This window comes from Coloeus monedula, assembly GCF_965178545.1.
Source record: "Coloeus monedula genome assembly, chromosome: 2".
In the NCBI taxonomy this organism is placed as follows: Eukaryota; Metazoa; Chordata; class Aves; order Passeriformes; family Corvidae; genus Coloeus; species Coloeus monedula.
In genome coordinates, this window is record NC_138782.1 from 73,689,867 (window position 1) to 73,710,967 (window position 21,101).

Below are 21,101 nucleotides of genomic sequence, written 5' to 3' on the forward strand. Positions count from 1 at the left end.
GCAATACCAAACAAAATAAAAAACAGAACAGCAAAATACCTTTGCCTGGTCTGTGACAGACCAAGGGTGTTCTTGTGATGCAAATAAAAATCAGTGGGAAGCTCCCAGAGATGTGGCTTTCCTTCTGCAGGCTTGAATACTCCCAGAAAAAGATTGATAGAATCTTGCCTGTCCGCATCTGTTAGACAAGAGGCACACTCAACACCAGGAGCACTGCACAGCTCAAGCCCACTCAGACACTGCTTCTCTCTGCTCCTCAGAGTGTCCTACGACTGCTGCAGGGCCCTCTGGGCTTCAAGCAGCACAATGGAACCTCATTTAGAGCAACCTTCTGTCACACTGCAGGGCACAGGGGCTGGTACCAATGCTGCCTCTTCCCTTGGCTTCTCCTTCAGGAGCCCAGGCTTGGCAGAAGTCAGACCTCCCGCGGCAGCTCTGTCTCCCACCGCTGCCTATTCGTGTGTGCATGAAGCACATGCACGGATTTAGGCAAGTTTCAGGAAATCTGACACACCTTAGTGAATTTACTGCAGCCTAAATAACTGAAGAATGATTTAATGAAATTAAACAATATCCATACAACACACGTTTCCAACAAAACATACAAATGATGAATTCTTTGGGATTTTCTTACCAAAACATAGTAAAATGATTACATTTCACAAACACCTTTTAATAATTTGGACTTGTTTCCTGTGGTTTAAATCATCAGTTTAGCTTGTCATATTCTAAGCTCCACCAAATTATTACTTGATGTGTCTTACTTTTTCTCACCCGTACAGCTTAATTAATAGTAATTATCCTAAGAGCTTTGAGGTCAACAGATGAAAATATTTTCTTATAAGAGTAGATTATTTTTAGATTCATGTATTTTTAATGACAGACAAACAGTACATGTGTAGCTAAGAGATTTATTTAGGAGGCAGTGATAGCACGCCTCTTGTAATCCTGCTCTGAATCTTATATACTGTATGACTTCAAGCAAATCACTAAAATTTTCTGAGTCTGTTTAATTCAAGCACATAAAATACATAAGCATTAAAAAAAAGTTTCTCGTTTCAGAAACAAAAAGAAATACTGATTCATGAACTGGCTAGCCCTCAGATTTTTATTTGCATTTTAAAGGACATATTATGGATAGTAATAATAATAATTACTATTATTATTATTATTATGGATAGTAATAATAATAATAATTATTATTATAAATGCAGTACAGAAAATCAGAATCTTGTTCTAAAACTGTTTCCTTTTTCTCTGCTTTCTTAGAAAACTTAAAGAACAAAATGATCTCTCTCAATGTGCCACATTAACAAGCTAGCTGTTGCCAACTGAACAGGCAGCGTTGGACAGTGTAAACCTTTAAATTTCATTGAAACAAATATTTTAAAACTCCAAAATAAACATGAAACAAAGTAAATATGACATTGAATGCCACATTGCAACAATGTCATCTTCAAGCACAAAAAATGCCTAAAGCGTCAAAAATAATTGCCTCAAATGGGATCAAATACCAAAATTATAAGTAAATTGAGGAAAGTGTGCAGCACCCTTTAAGAAAACTTCATTCAAAGACAGTATTGACTTCAGTAAAGACTAGTGTCTGTTTGTGTACTTTGCTGCAAGTTCATTCAGATGACCCGATGGACGTTTTTATTTCTACAGTTTTCTTTTTTTTGTAACATCTTTTTTACAACAAATTCTTTTATTACTAGAAGACATGCATATCATGACTATCCTTGCAAACAGACCACAACTCCAAATGTGGACCTAGAACTCTGCTCAGGCTTCCACCTAACCATTTCAGTGGCTGGCATAAAAGTGAACAGCTCAGAGATTCGTTCCATCTTCTACATCACAGTACAGGGGACACTGCAAGGGTGCTACCTTTGGCTCATAAGAATTGATGAAGCCAGACCTTATTGCCAGTGCAAATAATAAGAGACCATATGACTGAAATAAACAAGTTCTCTGTTTCCCATTTAATTTGGGCAAATATGATACACGAATTACATGATTTACATTCAGAAAAGTTACTCTGAATTGTGTGCTCTCAACATTGTTATACACACAGAAGCAATAATTTTAGCCAAAGAAGTCAGAGATTACTGAAGTATTTCTAGCCATTGCCCAACTCACTGTTTCAAAGTTCACACAGTCTATAAATAATTGCGGTCTACTACAAAGAAGAAAAAATATAGGTACTTCTACGCCTGCCTGTGCAAGTCTTGTGAAAAAGAGTAATAGAGGACTGACACAATATTTATAACATGGTAACACGGTTTGGCCTTCTGACATGTCTTAGACTGCCCTTTGATCATTCTTTCAGGTCTTTTTCAAGACTTCTAAACACCCAACACTTTTTTTTGTTATTTTGCAAAAGATAAGGCTCAGCATTTTTCAAAGAGGTTTTCCCTTAGCAATGTTGCCCAGAAGAAAGTAGAACACTCAGTGTTCTACCAGTGAGTGATATGAGCTAGTAAAGGAGTAAGTTAACATTTTACAGTTTATTTAATGAAAAAAAATAGCTCATTTACTTGAGTTTTGAATTTAATTTTGTCTTTTCTACCACAGATTTAACCATTTGTAGCTCCTATTCACACAAAACAATTATATGCACTACAGCTTGCTTTGTTTTGAGCTCTCAGAAACATCACTAGAAATACTCCACATGAAGCTTTCTACTCATGTTTAGATTTACCGGTTTCCTTATATTTGCTGAAGACATTCTGTCCAACATTTTAACACTCTGTAACACCTATCTGCTTCTCTATTGATCTACAAATGTCACTGACAGATGCAGTGCTACATGTATGCATTTTCTAAATAAAGGTCTGCATGCTACAACATAGGATAAATCACTGTCTCATCAAATCAGAATACCTATTTGAGAATTACCTATTTGAGAAATACCTATTACTGAATTACCTGGAAATTATAGTATAGAGGAACTCTGTCACAAGATCATAGTGCAGATTACTGAAACATCATGAGTAAGATGCTTTGTAAACAATAGCTTAAATGAAAGCACTTAAATTTACCTGAGAAAGCATTACTGTAATATCTTGAGAGTGTTTGCATAATATCTTTGGAATGCTGGGTCCATGGAGCAATCTTTCTATAAGTTTTCACTCTGTGCACAAGCTGAGAGCCTCCATACTGCAGAGAAAGCGTGTCTCCATGATCTTCATATAATTCTTCAAATAATCTGAAGGAAAAGCAAAATGTGTCATCTATCAAACTTCTGAATAGAATTTTTAAAGAGAAAATATAATAAAGTCTTTCTGCATATTTTCTGCATATGCAATACAGTTTCTTCTCCTTTATTCAGATAAATATGTGGAAATTTTATTCAGACATAATAATTACTAAGAAGATTTAGACTTTGAGATTTTCATTACTTTTTAATATAACAGAAGAGGTTCACACAAACAGAGCAAGCAGTTGTATAGATTCAGGAAGAAGATTAACATGTCGTACTACTTAATGGGGAGAAAACAAACAATATATCTTCACTAACCAAGGCATGTTTCATACACTAGAAGGGACAGAACATATCAATATCTCAAGGCTACATTTTCTGTTAAGTACACCAGGAATGAAGTTAGCATAACCTTCCAGAAAGCTCCCTAGTTACAATAATGATGGCTCAAAGGTACAAAATGAATAAACATGACTTGTAAGAGAAGTGTATGGCAGTCAGGTAACATTTGCTGGAGCTGGAAAACCTTGGTGTAAGCAGAAGGCAAAAAGAATTGGTTAAGAATTGACTTGAACAAGGAGAGCTGGCAAAAAAGTGAAGAAGTCCTCTGGCATCAAGAAGGTGACAGCATTCAAACTGGGAGCAGTCCAAAGAGCAAAAATTAAACAAGCTTTTTATCAATGACAAAAACAAGACAACAGTCTCAGAAAAAGAGGCTATCTTAAGGAGATGGCACTCAGTCTAAAAGATAACATTCAAAAGTGCTTCTCAGAAATGCCTTGCTTGAGCAAGACAATGACAAGGATGATATTTTGCTAAAAGAGACTAGAAGTTTAGTTGAGAGACAAAACCCCCAAAACAGAACAAAACAAACCCCAGCCTCCCCAAAACTAAAAAGCAAACCCAACCACTAAACCTGTGGGAACATGTTTCACATCAGTATAGGAAGACAAAGTAACTCGGGCATCTACATGTAATACCTGTAGAAGAAAGAAGTCCTTCAGGACTGAAAAGGAAGACAGAAACAAACAACAAAACAAAATTAAAACCAAAATGCACCAAAACAAGACAACAAAAGCATTCCCCTAAGAAAGTTTCCAACAAAGACACAGTATTGCATAGGTAACCTAGCAACCATCTGACCAAAGCTCTCCTCAAAGGGATCTGGATGAAGAACACTTATCTGAGCATCAAATCAATTTCTGTAGAAACTAAAGAGCTGTCCATCAAATCTTCTGTACAAGGTCAAGTACAGTAAGATCAATTAGGAGGAAACATCTGCTAAGTAACTTTAAATAAACAAAAGAAAAACCCCAAAACAACAGACAAAAAACCCCCCAAAGAAATAACTCAAACCCCACTTGCCTACACACCAATCATTCAGAGTTCATGACACCGTGTATTAGAATCTCATTTACTTCTTTGGGTTTGTTTTTGTTTGACCAGTAGCCCCAGGAGGCTGCACAGCAACTGGTATTGGCAGCAGAAATTATTTGTTCCCAGAGGTAAACATACAGCTCCCAGCAGCTGGGACATGGTGGATGAGAGGCACTGCTAGCACACCCAGGAAGCCACCAGTGGGTGCTCTCCGTGGCCACCAGGCAGAGGCCAGGAGCCACCACTTGCACAGTGAACCAACGTGCTGCAGGTGAGGCTGTTTCTGCAGCACATACCGGCTCCAGGCCCCAGGCAAGCACAGGAAACTAACAGAAAAAAAGAGGAGGAGCTGAAGGTATGTCCCAAGTAAAGGGGAGGGAAGCCCAACTACTTGTGTTTTCTGAATACAAGTTAGGTCTCCGTGCTCTAAAGCTATCAAACCACTAGTTAAAATCATCAATGAAGCCGTAAGTTTCAGTGACGACAACAGTTTAAAGGAATAAAACCACAGCACCTTAAAGACTCCTACATTAATTTCTGAAGCATATTTACAAGTAGCTTAGTTTACCCTGACCCCCAAAACATTTCAATACAAATGCAGGGTTTTCATGAAGTGTTTGAGGATGCTTGTATAAGTACCATTGACACTTCATATGCAAGAAGAATTTTGCTGGAAAGCTTTTCTTCAATAAATCAAAACCCATGAAATTTTTCCAAAGAAAAAGGAGGGAAGAGCAAGGTAAGATGTACTTCTATACAGTCTGGCATTCTCCATGAAAGTATGTATTTATTTCAGTTTTCACCTTCAGTCAGCATTTTGCCTCAAGCAATTGAAACAAGTGTAAAAGGCTGGGGTGGAGGTTTTCTTAAATTTATTTCAAAGGAAAACACTTCTCTTTAAGTTTAGGCATATAAAAAGAATAAAGACAAGGTATTATCTCATAAGAAGACTGATTAACATACTTTTCCAGAAGATCAAACTTTCAGCATGACTGGATTTTCTCAAGATTTCAAGTATGGAAGATTTTTTAATCTTGGGATGAATAAACATTAAATCATTCCAGTAGCAATAACTGTATGCTTCTTCTGCATGGACATAATTCTCCATAATCTCTTGACTCAAAAATTAAAACTACGACACACTCGATTAATCTATCTTACCTTACAGCATCTGTATCAAATTGTAAATTTGGTTTATCAATCAATCCCAATGAATACAGCTGGTAGGCCAAAGCACATTTCCCCACCATAAACTGGGCTGTGTTAGTGCGGTCTAAACAGTCCACACAATTCGTTCGGAGAACTCCAGTCTGGTAAAGCAATCCAAATAAAAGATTTATCTTAATCAACAAATTACAACACTCATGATTATTACTTTTTTACTACTAGCTAAGTCTTATCAAATCATGTCTTCATGATTTGATGTCTTATCAAATTATGTCTTCACAAAAATTTGAGGAAAGGCATTTCTAATAAAAGTTAAAAACCAATTAATCTCGAGCAAGCTACGTCAGACTGCTGTCATGCCTACTTTCAAAATATTCTTGCTTTTATCATCACACCTACTGCATGTTCCCTCAACTCACAAACAGCCTTGAAGAAGTCACAATTTGGATGTCACTCACAAGATGTCTAGTCAGCGACGCACTGTGATCTGAATGCTTACATGTAAGTCACTGGTGACTCTCAAATCATTAAAGATAAAATAATCACTTTCCTACTACAGGTAAACCTGTTAAGGCTAACATAAAAAAAACTAACTAGGGTTGATTTTTTTTTAAGGGATCAAATTCTATCTGCTCTGCTGTTTATCTGCCCTCAACAAACACATCCCAGTGATCAGCTAGTACAGAATGGTCACATGCTCTCTAACTTACAGGAAGTACAAAATTATGAATGGCAAGTCAAAGCAACTAATGCTTCTTAAGAATATGCACTGTGTTCAGAGTATAAAAGCATAACATTCAGGTATATATTTGATACTGTATGGTTTGCATTTCAGTCAGTACTTTTCTGACCTTAAAGGAAGATGTGTTTCTAGTTTTATTTTCTTTTAGTGATGGAAACTGTAACAATGTACAGAAAAATTCAGCACTGGTGAAAATGTCAGTAACCCATGTTCACGCGTGTCAGTATGTTATCAGGGTTAAGTATGCTTATTCCTCACTTCTTCTGTATAGCATTTTATGAGATGTAGTTTGCTAAAATGCTGCTGATTTAACTTTCACTGCACTGGTAACATTACAGACTAAACTGTAATGGAAACTAGTTTAAAATACAAGCATTTCTCAGACTAAGTCCAGCAAAGATACAGTTCCAATACCATAAGGTTTTGGGGTACCATGCAAGAACTTTAGGCCCTAATTCCCAATTAAATTTCTGGGAAGGACAGCAGTAATAATGTGTACTATAAATACTGATTTAAGAGCAGTCTGTGAGTCACCAATCAGGTATTTAAGGGAAATTGTTCACTGTTCTTTGGGAGTGTTGATCTACATCACTATAATTATGAACTAATAAAGCATATTTTAGTACCTGCAAACGACCAGTGGAAACAACACAACCTCCCAGTTCGTTCCACCTGGAAGACAAACAAAACAGAATGACTTTCAAATAAGTTTATAAAATAACAGATCATATCAGTGACAAATAGTTACTTCTGGATTTGCAGGAACTCGAGAGACTTCATCTGCAGAAGTCTAAACAAATACAGTTTCTATATTTAAAAAACATTTTAAACTTTTTACTTTTAATACCATAAAATCCACTGATCAACAACAGACTCAGTAACATTTAGATGGCAATTATCTTATTGGTATGCCTCAAAAGAAGTCATTCAGTGATTTCCAAATTAGTAAGTCTTAAAATAAGAAGTATCTTAATAAACAGCTTTCTAAGGAATAAGTGCTATTCATTATGCATCAAATAAATTAGAGGTACTTTTCATCTGGACGCAAGATACTGCAGTAGGAATCAGGTCGATTTACAAAAAATCCAGTCTTCTTTACTACACTTTCTGCAATCACATTCAGTCTGTCAAGGACATTGCAAAGTTTGCTGAGGAGAAGGGGAAAAAAAAACAAAACAAGAGACAGTCAAGATACATTAATACTAAAAAAAATTTCACTACTTGAAAAGTGTTTCCATAACAAAAATGATTTAAAAACAGGCCCATATCACAGCTTTATTCATCCAACAGTAATTATGTCTATATTTTTCTTAGATTTTACAGGAAAGAGAGACTGACTGTATCTGAGCAATTTTACTTCTTTTTGATAAAAATGTTACATAAACTAGAAGCAGAAGACATAAAAAACCTAAAACTCCTTGATATTTACATCACACTAATTTTTCTCTACCAAACTTTCTGTGATTCAAAAATATGAATGAGGCAGAAAAGGATGTATGATCACAAAAGGAATGTATGATTACAGAAAAGGATGTAAGCTGAATCACAGTCCCTTGTTTTGTTTGCAAGGTGCTGTTTTGTTCAGTAACATTTGCTTCCATCTGTGCATGGCAGCTACAAGCACTGGTACAGAAAGGATTTTTTCTACCTTTTAGTGTACTTGGCCATATCCCAGGGTATATATATAATTGCATGTTCTGGGGGTAAGAACTGGTTGAGATATGTCACAGCAGCAACAAGTTCTTCACTGAGAATCCTTTCATGCTTTCTTTTTTCACGTTCCTTCAGCAAAAAGAAAAGGAATTTAACATCACAATTTTCATTAACAAATGCATATAACCCATACACAGGCACACATACATGCATGTATACATACTGGAAATCGAAAGTGGAAGCTGTAACAACAGCAGGCAGTTCTTCATAAATAGTACAATTAAATTAAGAACAGAAAAGATAGAAAAATCTGAACATTTTAGGTTTTTGACAATTTATCTGTATTTGTAATAAAAGTGACCTGTTTCAACTGTGCATAATCATTGGCTAGAAAATGGAATGCTGTAAGAGCAAAGAACACACAGAAACAAAAGTGGCAATGTAGATGAAATGAAGAATGACAAAAGAGAAGCAAAATGACAGGCAGAAAGAGAAACATCACATTCAGTTCTGAGTACAAGAGGACAAAGAGAAATTCTTCTCCATTAGAGGCAGGAGATGGGGAACAACAGCTCCCATCTCCCAGTCTTGCAATAATTTCTAAAAATTAGAATTCTGTTGCCATTGCCTGAATACAACATATGTTTTCATAGAACCATAGAATGGTTTGGGTTAGGAGAGACCACAAGATCATCTAGTTTCAACCCTCTATCATAGTCAGGGATGCCTCTCACTACTTCATGTTGCTCAGGGCAACATCAAACCTCGCCTTGAAGCAGGCACTCTATATTAGTATGGTTTGCCTCTCACTCCACCCAAACTAAACCCTATCCTGAACCTAAGCTATAAAAACTGCTTTATCTATGTTAACAGCAGTCTTAGACAAACCCTAGGGAAGCCTAATAAATTAATTACTAATTAACAAGCTTCTAGATTAGACAGATACAAGAGGACATAAACCTCATCAACATTTAAGAAATCAAGTGCTTGAGAGAGAAGCCCTCAGCACTAGTGTAAAAGCAACAGATACATCCAAAAAAAAAAGGTGTTCAGGTTAGAGGCCTTAGCCCTCCTTGCCCTTTTTTTTTTTTAATGTTTTCAAGGTACACAGAGTAATAAATGAAAATGAATTCTACCATCTTAATATTTAACATCTACAGAGAGGGAAAGAAGGGGAGGCAATGTCAGTCACTGCATCAAAAGCCTTGTGACTCAAAGCATTTAATTATTCACATGTCAAGGTCACGTGAGCCCAGATTCACACAATCACCATGGCTCTTAAAAGCTATGGATGCAAGAGACATTTTCTTGTCAACAAACGCTATTCTACGTTGATCCTACAGGCTCCTGGACAGTCTTAAAAGCACTCCTACACAAAGCAGAGTCATGGAAGCAAACAACAGAAGGTAAGTCTTGGCCATAATATTTTCAAATATTTCAAACTCTACTACCTGCCAAGAAGCCTACAAACCTCACTTTGCATGGAACCATACTATTTTAGTAGTTTTGAGTGCTAAATTAAATTCAGTGGTTAACTTATTCGGACTTACAGCTAAAGGGTAATAGCAAAAACCTGAAAAGAACAGTGAAAGGTTACTGTAAGAAGTCTCTAAACATGGGAATTTTTTTTTTTTTGAAGAGCTGTAGTGGAAGCAGAGTTATGTACTATACCCTGTAGGATGAGATTTATGAAGAAAATATTCTACTTATAAGCTAATACTAGTTTAGAACATAACCAAGATTACACAGAGACTCTACAGAAAGAAGCATAATATTAAACATTTAACACATAGAACATATTAAAAATATTGTACCTTCACAAGGTTCAATATAATAATGGGAGAGCCAAATCTTTGAAGCATTTGGTCAAAGTGAAGAGCAGCAACATGTGCATAAGGATCTGCTTGGTCCACTGAAACAAACATATATTCAAGATGATAATAAGTGAGCTGTAGAATTTTCCCTTAATAGTACTCTTCACAAAAGACGTATTAATTCTCTGGTAGTAATGACATCATGCAAAAGCTGTTAAAAAAATATTCCCTTTGCCAAATTGCAGGCAACTTCTTAAATTTTCATGAAATGCTTATGAGGAATCATTATTCTGGCCCCATTAATTTCAACCCAGACATTTTCCACCATTTTCAACAGGTTTAATATTTTACCCACAATACTAAGAGAAATGCAGCTAACTTCATACACAAAGTAAGTACAAAGAAAGTTTTTCAAACAGAAACTCTTGCTATTTAATTTCTGAATGTGAAGTCTAAGATGGAAGTTTTTTTCTCAATTTTTTAACCTTAAATGATGGCTTCCCAGAGCACAAGTGCCTAGACAACTTGGTTTTTTTTGCAAATTCAGTTTTCACTTATTCTCTCAGATGTTCCTTTAGGATACAGCACTAACCATAATCTATCACAAAAAATAATTTGTACACACGTGTTATGGGTGGCTTAGGCATCATAGTTGAAATATCTTGAGACCAGTACAGAGGGACAGACCCTCGAACCTGAACATAGGAAGAATAACTCCCCGCAGAAAATGACATAACTGAAGCATCATAAAGTATTTGTTCAGTTTCCACTTCATTAGCAACATCTCCCTAAACCAAACAAAAATACACAAGTGATGTAGATATGACATTCAAAGTCGCATACAGTACAGAGTATTGATCATTACAAACAGAGCACAAAGAAACTGTGAGACATTGAACCACAGCAGTGAGAACAACACTGAAGGTTATATTCCCACTTGTCCCTAATGTATATTACCATATTTTTATTTTTTTCCCCTCAGTTTGGGAAATAACAGCATCTCTAAGTGTAAAAAACCAAAACAAGTGCCAATTTAGAACTATTAAATTTATTATTTTAAGAACAACTTTATTATGCCAATGAAAAATGCAATGATACATGTGATAAAATTATCTAATAGCATAATATATAGCCAAAACCGTAAACTCCTCTAAACCAGCTCTTCAGTCAGTCAAGTTCAAGCTTTCATACTGGGGAGGGGCAGGAGGAAAGAACCCCTAAAATCGTATTTTATTTACCTCACAGTTTGATCCTCGTTTCAGAAAACGTGTTCCAGCAAATTTGCTTGATCTTCTGGCTATCAGAGTGACATATATAGGGCGACCATATATTAACAGCTCTTGAAAGGAAAGTTAAGGTATACACGTCACATGCAATTTTTTGTTCACTTACCTTATGCACACCAAAATAAGTTCTAACAAAGGTGTATGAAACTGAAATAATCTGATTTACTAAAATCACCTTAACAGTGATGAGCATCACTTCCAAACTTATTTTGCAGCTGGAAGAGAACATTGCCCTTTCCAACAATCGGTTTTAAGAACTTTGAAAAGAGACTCTACATTGCAATACATCACCCACTTTTCAGAACATACAGAAGAGAAGCAACATTTCTATTTTATGAAATGACAGTGGAGGTGAAATAGATACAAGATATACCTAGCATTGCAAATGCTGCTTTTGTGAATACTGGAATTAAAACTTGGGAGCTTCATTTTCAGATGAAGTATATTCGTCACCCTGTAATTATTGGTTTAGAAAAATAGATCAATTTGCAACTACTTAAGCAACAACAACTGAAAGCCAGAGGCAAACAGGCTACAGTCTTTATATTTTACTAAAAATAAGCTGATAGTCACACTAGGCATCTGATTCTATCACTGTTTCCTCAGTGTGAGGGAGACACAAGAAAGAGGAAAGAAGACATTTGCTCACACACTAAGCAGCTGCAGGCATAATGTTGGTGGTCAGATCCAGCTTTGATCAAGTAAGACCACAAATGAAACAGTGGTATGTGAAAACAGATCGAGCTTTTTGTCTGGGGACTAAGCCAATGACCAACAGTCTTACAATTGTAAAAAAGCAAAATTAAATTTTGCAGACACCACTAACCTTAACTTCATAATTGTATTTGCTTCCCCAGAAATTTTGAACTAACATGATACTGTTGAGGAATAAATTACAGTGTCTTCATAACACACTAAATTCTTATCACATAACACAACATTTCTTTGGACTGTGGTATGCATTTGGACTTTTGCTCCTCCTGCTACAGTGTACATAGACCCATTTAACTATTTAAAACAGTATATAGTCAAGAAAAGAGACTTTAACATGTACCTCTTCACACAGCAGGGCTGAAGTTCTATCATCGTCTTCAACAGAAGGACAGTAAATACAAGAATTTCTGCAAATCTCAGTTATTAAAAAATGTTTTAGAGAAGATTAGTAAGAGAGCATTTCTCTGTCAGTGTCATGGTTTAAACGCAGCTGAAACCAGATCAGTCAGCAATTCAGTTCTGCTTAGCTTCTCTCCCTTTCCTCAAACATCTATGAAAAAATGCAGCTGAGCCTAAAAATCCTCTCAAGTTCTTTACTACTAAACCCCATGCTTATAAAAGACCCTTAATGAAAATGCAGTCTACCTGTGTTAGGGCCCTCTTACAATAACTATATTTCTTATTTAGCATAATACCTAGAAAAGTAAAGAAAACGAAAGCCAAACAATAATTATAAAATTGAATGGTATTTATATGACAAAGAAATAATTCAATGTTCAAACTCGTTTTTTTTTTTTTTTTAATTGATAAATCGAAATTCATTACAACAGTAGAAGGATACTTGATTGCCCACAGAATCCATGAATAATATACAGCAGCCAGTCACGATGAACAGCAGTTCTTACTGCTTCCAGAAGCTTGGCATTCCACACATACTTTTCGTAAGGTTTACTGCAAATCCCAAATACACCTAGGAAGTTGTTACAATGAAAATGCATTAGCAATTAAGAAACAAGCTCACCTGCATTGGACTGCTTTAAAATCCAGGACACTGGATTTTCATTTTGATTTTCCCTTGACTGCAATTCAGTGTATCATTTACTCACATCCTCGAGGCTGGCAATCACATATAATTCCAGGCACATGCTGAAGTCCAGCATTTATGAGGATCTGCAGTTTTTTATAGCTGCCAGTCACTGTTGTGATTGAGTGCCTTCATGCAGAAGTTACTGATATACTTCAGTACTGAAAAGAGATCTCTGCATAGTAGCACCAAGAGATTTGATAACAAGGGAAAACAAGCTGTGAATTCCAGTTAAGGCAAAAATGCTCTTACAGGAGAACTTTATAAGCTTCTCAGTTCTGGGTCACCTCTAATTACCTGCTAGGTTATGGAAGATCATGCACATCAATCCTTTTTCACAGAATTCAACACAGTTTCCCTAATTTGCACTAACACCGAGAAGCACACCTATTGTAGACCTGCAAATTAAAATTCTGTTTCTAATATATCTGGAATCTGAGTCTTTGTTTGTTCCAAATACAAGGACCAAGATGACAACTGCCACTGAAAAGTGGTAGAGGGAATTGAATGAATCTGAAACTTAAAACAGAAGAAAGAGGACAAGAATACTATTTCCTATAGTTTTGCACACTTTTTTCAAATGAAGTTTCTGACAGGACAAATTATATCGTAGCAGTATGAATGCCAATTATAGCAGAGAACTGCAGCAGTCAAATGTTCTGCTGGAGGGAAAAGATGAGTTCTCCTTACAGACAACAGGTGAAAATGCAGCTGTTGAAAAAACTATTGGTACCTAGACCCAAATTACTGTAAACCCAGGGAAAATTCATGTAACCAAAGTATTTTTGCGAGTTTACACACTCAGCAGAAGCTGGTCACAAGCACTTAGCCAGCAATTTTTCCCTTTTTCTTACTCCTAGCAGCATTTCTTTGGTGACAATTTATTCTTAAATGACAGGTGGCTATTTGTTACACATATTCTATGAATATATATGTGACTAGCACACACTGCTGATGGAGTCAAGGTTAGGGCATCTTCATTTCCTATTGTTTTTACAAAGACATAAGAGAGACAGTGCCTTTGTAAGGATTCCTGAGGGACGTTGCAGATATGAGTCTTTCCAGAAGAGGAATTATTGCTCTCTTTACTCCTTACAGTCCTTTCTGATATTGTAGCATTTAAGAACCAGTTTCTGGTATCTTGATATATATGATCATGTTACTAATATCTTTTTCTTGGGGGGATGGGAGTTTCATTCAATAGAATAAAATCCAACATTAAGAATTTCAGGGGAAAGTTTCTCTGTACATGTGTGTGTGGGGGCATGCAAAGTAAATGGGAGAGAAAACAGTTTTTCTGTCTGGCTGCTCATCTTTATACTCTTATGAGTATGTTAGACCCAAACTAAAGGCTGAAGTTTTGAACTGAAATGAGTAATTTTTCTTAGACTTCTTGACAGGGGTTGCTACAGCAAGATGACACTAACTTTGTACAGTTCCTCTGTTGTCAGTATTCTCCAATCTAAAACGAAGAAATGTATTGGTACTTAATCGGTTACTGCTTCCCACTCTCTTTATAACTCACTCCTGTTAGGAGACTCAGAAGTCAGTTGAGTAATCAATTGCTGAAAAATGTCAGCATGCTCAGTCATCTCCCTGAGTTGCAATGTAATTTAAAACAATGACTACACACCTCTAGAAATCGCACTGTTCAAATTGAAATGTCTGTAAGTGACACTTTACAAAACCTTTTATTAACTCACAACTGTTAGGAGACTACTGAACAACAACAGAAGGCCTGAATGTTTCTCAAAAGTAAACCTAAGTGGAACAAATTTAAAATACACTCAATGCACTTAAAATGACCAACAACATCAGTTCAATTAGATGTGCTTTCTTACCGCTTCCCCCTTGTGTTGAAAGTCCTTCATCTTCAAATATATCAAAGCTCTCTTGTCGGGTCTGGGTTGTTTCAGTTTTTAATGTCTCAAGTGGCATTCTCAGGACAGTAAGATTATACTGAAGGGAGTGAGATAGATCATAGCTGTAACTGATAGACAGTTAAGATTTATTAGTAATTGTAGATGCAGAAGAATTTTCTGAAAGCCCTTACTCTCCATCTGTACTTATATTTAACACACTACTATTTTTTCCAATAGAAAAGACTTCTGAACAAGATATACAGATTTTGATTCTGTAATGGCAAATCATACAAATAATTTCCAAAAGAAACTTTGCAAACATAGAAACTGTTCACAGTTTACAAAGGCTGAAAATGTGTTTATGTTCTTCTTTTAACTGAAAATTAAACATGCCTTTTGAATGAAGCATATCAAGAAGCTTAATTCACTATGAAGCATTCCAGAAGTTTTAAGATAGCTATTCCACCAGAAATATCCATATACATTGACAACCTCTTTTTCTGAGATTTAAGCGCTGCTACTTTCTAATTGCTACCTGAACTCAAAACAGCCAAAAGCCTGGTCCAAAAAAATTGTATTTGTCCCCAAATTTATGATTGCAGCACAGATGCATCTTAAGACAGTGGCTGCTGAATAAAGAAAAGGGTTTTTTTTATTAGTTCCATAAGAGTTACAAATTTTCCATCTCATGTCTCTTTTAATAACACTCCATACTAATTGCTAAATTTTTAAAGCAACTAGGCTTCTTCCCAAAGAGAAACCAAATGCACACTACACTTACATCACAAATACTCATAGATTTCCATTTTAATCTAAGACAGCATCAATGATTACTGGTCCTCATGTAAGTTCTGGATATTCATTAAAGATCTAAAAAGTTATTTAAACATTAGACATTTAGATTTATCACTAATGATAATAAAGTGTAACCCATGCATCCACCATACTTCCATAACAATGTCCTAACCCATCTGTTTGGGAAAAAAAGGTCTGTAACATGCTCTGTTTGCATATAACAGAATCTTTAAATAGTGTCCCAGGAAGAGACATGTAAAGGCTGTTTCCCCCACTCTCCAAATGTTTTCTTATAACTGATTTCTAACTTTCCTCAGCATTTATATGAAAATCATGCAGAAAAATGTGTTAGGCTTTCAGCAAAGAACAATTTCAATGAAGCTGATCAATTTAAAAGATTCTAAACAATAAGAAAGAATACTAGTAACATCCTATGTTTCTCCTTTTGAAAGTGAAAATCAAGCTAAATATGCAGTTAAAACACAGAGCACAAAAACATTTTATGATAACAATTCTTGTAATGAAAAATAAAACATAATCAGTAAATTATCTGCCAGTAGGAAAGTTTTCATTTATGCCACACAGGATTTGTGCCAAAAACATACTTTTGTATAAGTCACCTACTCGTTTTTTTTTCTGTACAAGAAATTTGAAATATGTAGTTTATCTTAATTCTCCAGTTTCAGCTTGGAGAAGTCTTCAGTAAGACCTCACTATGGCCTTCCAGTAATTAAAGCAGGCTTATAAAAAGGAGGGAGAGCAACTCTTTACATGGGTAGATGGTGATTAGACAAGGGGGAATGGTTTCAAACTAAAACTGGAGAGATTTAAGAGGAAATTCTGTACTGTGACACTGGAACAGGTTGCCCTGAGAAGCTGTGGATTCCACATCCCTGGAAGTCTTCCAAACCATTCTGGATGGGGCTTTGAGCCACCTGGTCTAGAGGGAGATGTCTCTATCCATTGCAGCAGGGTTGGAACTGGATGATCTGTAAGGTCCCTTCCAGCCCAAACCATTCTGTGATTCATTTTATGATAAATGTGTTTACTAAAGTCATGTAAGAATCTTCTCCTTCCCCTTCTATGTACAACCATAGAAACAGTACAAATTTGTCATCTCCAAGCAAAGGTGGTAGGAGTGGGGGAAGTTGTATAGTATTAGGGCTGGGAGACAAAGCATGGAAGAAAAACTCAGGTTTTATACTGCAAAAAATCTTTCACATGCAAAAACATGAAACACACATAAAACTTGGGTAGGTTTTATCTTCACAGATCCAGCTGTGACAGAAAGTCTTCATTCTCCAAGAGGAAGCATCTTCTAGACTAATATACCTTTTGGTAATTGCAAGAGGGATTATTTTACCTTTTTTTTTTTTTTTTTTTTTTTTAAGTCATCCAGTCTTCTAACTATTACTGCCAGGTTTATCACCACATTTCTCCCATTTTTGTGCTGTCCCGAAAATTTCACATAATAGTAGCTGGGACACAGAAAATTGTCTTAGGTATGGCATTTATGAAACAATAAGCAAGAGAACTGCAATGCCTAGAAGGCCCTATGAAAGACATACCCCATAGAGGGTGTATCTTAAATCAGGACCTATTTCTCTACCTTTGCTCCTGAATCAAGGCAAAGTTTTATTTATGGAAAATGAGACCAATAAAGAGAAAATAACAAGACAAGCAACCCCCCCAAAATATAATACTTTTCCAAAGAGAGAACTTCAGCATAATCTGACAAGGCTGAAGAGTCAGTGGAAACAGTAGCTTCAGTGCCTGTTTTTTTCCATGCCATTAACAGTTTTATATTTTTTAACCTAATGGAGACTAAGTTCCTAACCAATTGGTTGAAGGAGAAAGCAGGTTCAAAATACACAGATGAAAATGGACCAGCAGCATGATCATGCGTCTTAGTTCTGCAGAATATCAACCTAAAAGTCTTGGGTATCAAAAACAAAACCTATAATCTTGTACCAAGTGTAAGTGCACATTTTTTTTAAAGGAATAGTAACTAATACCTACCTAAAATAGAAGTTGCTAGAAAGGTCCACATTTTGAAAGATTCTCAGATACCTGGCAAAATAATTCAAGTTGTAGAAAAAATTATTATTTTAACCAGACAGACCATAAGAAGTCACTCAGAGGATCAAAGAAAAGAAACTACACATAAATATTGATTCTTGCCCTATGTTCCCCTCCTATCTTACTGTAATTGTTTTGACAGGTAATTACACTAGAATGCCAGCATATGGATTAAATAAATCAAATAGCCTTTTTTAAAAAAAAGCCCAACTAGTGTCTACTCATATACATACTCTGTTTCTTTAGGCAGCTGTAAAGTTGTGGTTCTATTTTCCACATATGCACATCAAAATTTTCAGGATTTAAACAACCAAACTCTCAAAAATACTATAAAAGAAATAAAATTTTTCAGTTACTCTCAAATAAATGAACAAGAAAAGAAATATCTCGTACAATCTGTCATAGCCTTAGCAAATTCCCAAAAGAAACTGTAACACTGTCTATGAATGATAAAATGGCTGACACCATAAATATGTAGGTTAGATACCATGATCTGCTGCACACTAAGAGGAGAGACTGATGTCTATGATCAATCCCACCTTAAAGTGGAAGCTTTTTAAATATTTACCATTGGCTTGGTTCATTACCTGACATCAGTTTATCATAAACCATTGCTTTTTGACTATTCACACACAATACAGACTGAAAAGCAGTTTATCAATACCAGTTGCCTGCTATTTCATAGAAGCAAAGTAACCCTACCCTGATAAAAACATAAAGGCTCAAATTTCTGTCTTCATAAAAAAGTTCCCAAAAAGAAAGAAGCAGTTAAACTTACCAGTGAATCATTTCACCACCCTTTACAACTGCAACATTCACAAGATTCTGATAGCACAGAATCATTTAATAATCTATTCAGCACTTTGAAGGGCACAAAAGATCTCTTCTAGTGAGATTAACATCATGAAAGAGCTACTAAAAAAAGATCAGTGCTCCAAACAGTACATACCAGTATTAGCATTACTTTGCCCTTGTAGGAACAATGTTTATATTTCATACTTCTTGGTGCAGATTTGCTCAACTTAACTGTGACATGGAGATGTGGACAATAAACTCTAGAAGACTATGACAGTTGAATTTACTCTCCAGGTTAGAGGCCACGTAACTTGTAGCCTATTTTGCATCCAATGAGATAAAATGGCTTGAATGACATACTAATACAAAAGAATCCATGACTGAAATTTCTAGTAGCAGTCCAACATTGCTTAGAAAATATTCAAAAAGTACAGACTGATTACCAGCATTATTTACCTGGCCTCATCAGGATGACTGACTCTTACAGAGTCATTTGGAATGTAGATCATATTTGTATCTTCTATTTTATATATTGCATGACCACCAATATCTGCCATTTTTCTTCTTTTTGTTATTAACACAATGTAGTAGCCTTCTAAGAACCTGACAAAACCTTTTAAAAAAAGCATTAAAGTGCTTTTAGTTGCATGTTTGTGTCTATTTGATAAAACACATTTAGCAAAACAGTATCAGAATCATTTCAAGACTTCGAAGAATTTTTGTTTGTTCTTAATATTATATGCATATATATATATATATATACACACACACACAGTCTTAAAATTCACTCCCATTGACCAATGAAATACCTAGGCTACTTATTTCCCCTCCCACTGTGGGTATTTTTAACACTAGGCAGCAGAGTTAGGACACTGAAAATTTGGAGTATGTTTCTGTCTACCAATATACTTGTATTTGCTTTCTATAGGACTCTCATTGTTCAGAGTGAGGCATACTCTATTTACTTCAAATACCAAAAGGTTAATTTTCCAGGGCAAGGAAGAATCCCAGTCTCCAATTTTCTTTTCAGGTTCATGTATTCTCTGCTGAGGAGGGACACAAAACAGCAAAAGGAGTTGTGGGTACAACAACACTTTTGTGTCCCCTCTCCTTAACAGCAGAGAACTGAATTCCTTGACTAAAGCAGCATCTATCTCCCCCACATCAGCCATTCAGAGTATCAGGGGTACTCCTTTTTTTTCCTGTTTTCTCTCTCAGATATCAACATTTGACCCATTTGACCCTGCTGAAGAGCAGAAGGCTAAGAAGGTAGAACAGGCAGTATCTGTCTTTACTGCCTATAAAAAGATGGCTTCTGAAGCCTCCACCCACATTCCTTGCAGGGCATAGCCATGCTTCTTCATGGAGTGCCCTCTTTGGATACCTCTATTATATATGATTAGGGAAAAGTGTAACAAACCTTTAAATACAACACAAATGTAGAAATTCAAATGAAAAATAGAAATACATAACCAGCTCTGAACTCAAATGTGTAAATATAGTATAGTACAGCAATAATATGCTTTAATAAGTAATAAATTATATTAATTAGCTTTTGGAGGTAGCTGCTTTGATAGGTGGCTGAGAGCTTGAAACTCACTCACTATTGCACTCTCAAAAAATTAATTTGGAAATGGAGGTGATGATGATGATGACATGATACAAACAGACCCTCACAATTCATATTTTCACTTGTATTTATATTCAGTTCTTTCAGCTTTGCATTACAAAGTAAAGAAGAAGGATGAGGAGAGAACACATCTTCCTCCCTGTCACTGCTGGAGGCTGCAACGTGATCGAATGAACAGCAATCATTTCTTCCACCTTATTAGCCCCCCTTGGAAAAATGCTCTCACCTGCACAAAGACAGGAGGCCCTGCTGACAATAAGAAACAAACCCTCCATTTGAAGCAGTCAGACTATTGAATTTCAGTTGTTAAATAGTAGTCACAGCTCTTCCTGTATCCTCCAGGTATTGAAATCACTTATGTGAACAGCCTCCATCCTTTGAATTTCACCAAACATTATACCAAAGTCTGATAAACAATGGAGCCTTTCTCCTTGGCCTGGTTCTCTCCCTTTAAAAGTAATTTCTACTTTTAAACACTACACAGTAACTCAGCCTATCAGCACCCCATTCTGAGTGCACTGAATGCGCAGCATCTGGTTAATGAAATAACTAGAGGACAGAACAAAGCTGTTCTTTGCAATTTTACAAAAAATAGCCTTGTTCTTATGACCTGAGTCAGGAGGCAAAAATAAACAACCAGATGCATTTCCTCAAATTACATGTTTATACAGATATAGCCTAAATCATATAATTTGGAAGTATATAATCTGATAGAGAGTCTGTTACTTCTAAAAGTCATCTAGAAATAAATATACTGTATCTGTTAACCAATACATTTGTGCAGCTACAGAATAGAAACTCTCCTGTGAGGAACAGTTCATATAAACAGTCATACAATTGGGATGCAAAATTTTAATTGATCACAACCACTTTCCAACCTAACGTATTATCACATAATTAG

General features: G+C 35.8%; 1 protein-coding gene across 1 annotated transcript in view; it reads right to left on the minus strand.

The window, feature by feature from the left end:
* Positions 1-21,101, minus strand: part of FIG4 (FIG4 phosphoinositide 5-phosphatase) — a 53,748-nt gene that overhangs the window by 21,972 nt on the left and 10,675 nt on the right. Inside the window, exons 4-16 of the mRNA XM_082302272.1 lie at positions 19,027-19,183; positions 17,716-17,766; positions 14,881-15,029; positions 12,797-12,925; positions 11,194-11,294; positions 10,581-10,743; positions 9,956-10,053; positions 8,137-8,270; positions 7,520-7,636; positions 7,115-7,160; positions 5,741-5,889; positions 3,042-3,208; positions 40-178 (exon numbers count right to left, since the gene is read on the minus strand). Coding sequence (XP_082158398.1) covers positions 40-178; positions 3,042-3,208; positions 5,741-5,889; positions 7,115-7,160; positions 7,520-7,636; positions 8,137-8,270; positions 9,956-10,053; positions 10,581-10,743; positions 11,194-11,294; positions 12,797-12,925; positions 14,881-15,029; positions 17,716-17,766; positions 19,027-19,183 — 1,600 coding nt within the window. The remainder of the gene's footprint in view (positions 1-39; positions 179-3,041; positions 3,209-5,740; positions 5,890-7,114; positions 7,161-7,519; positions 7,637-8,136; positions 8,271-9,955; positions 10,054-10,580; positions 10,744-11,193; positions 11,295-12,796; positions 12,926-14,880; positions 15,030-17,715; positions 17,767-19,026; positions 19,184-21,101) is intronic.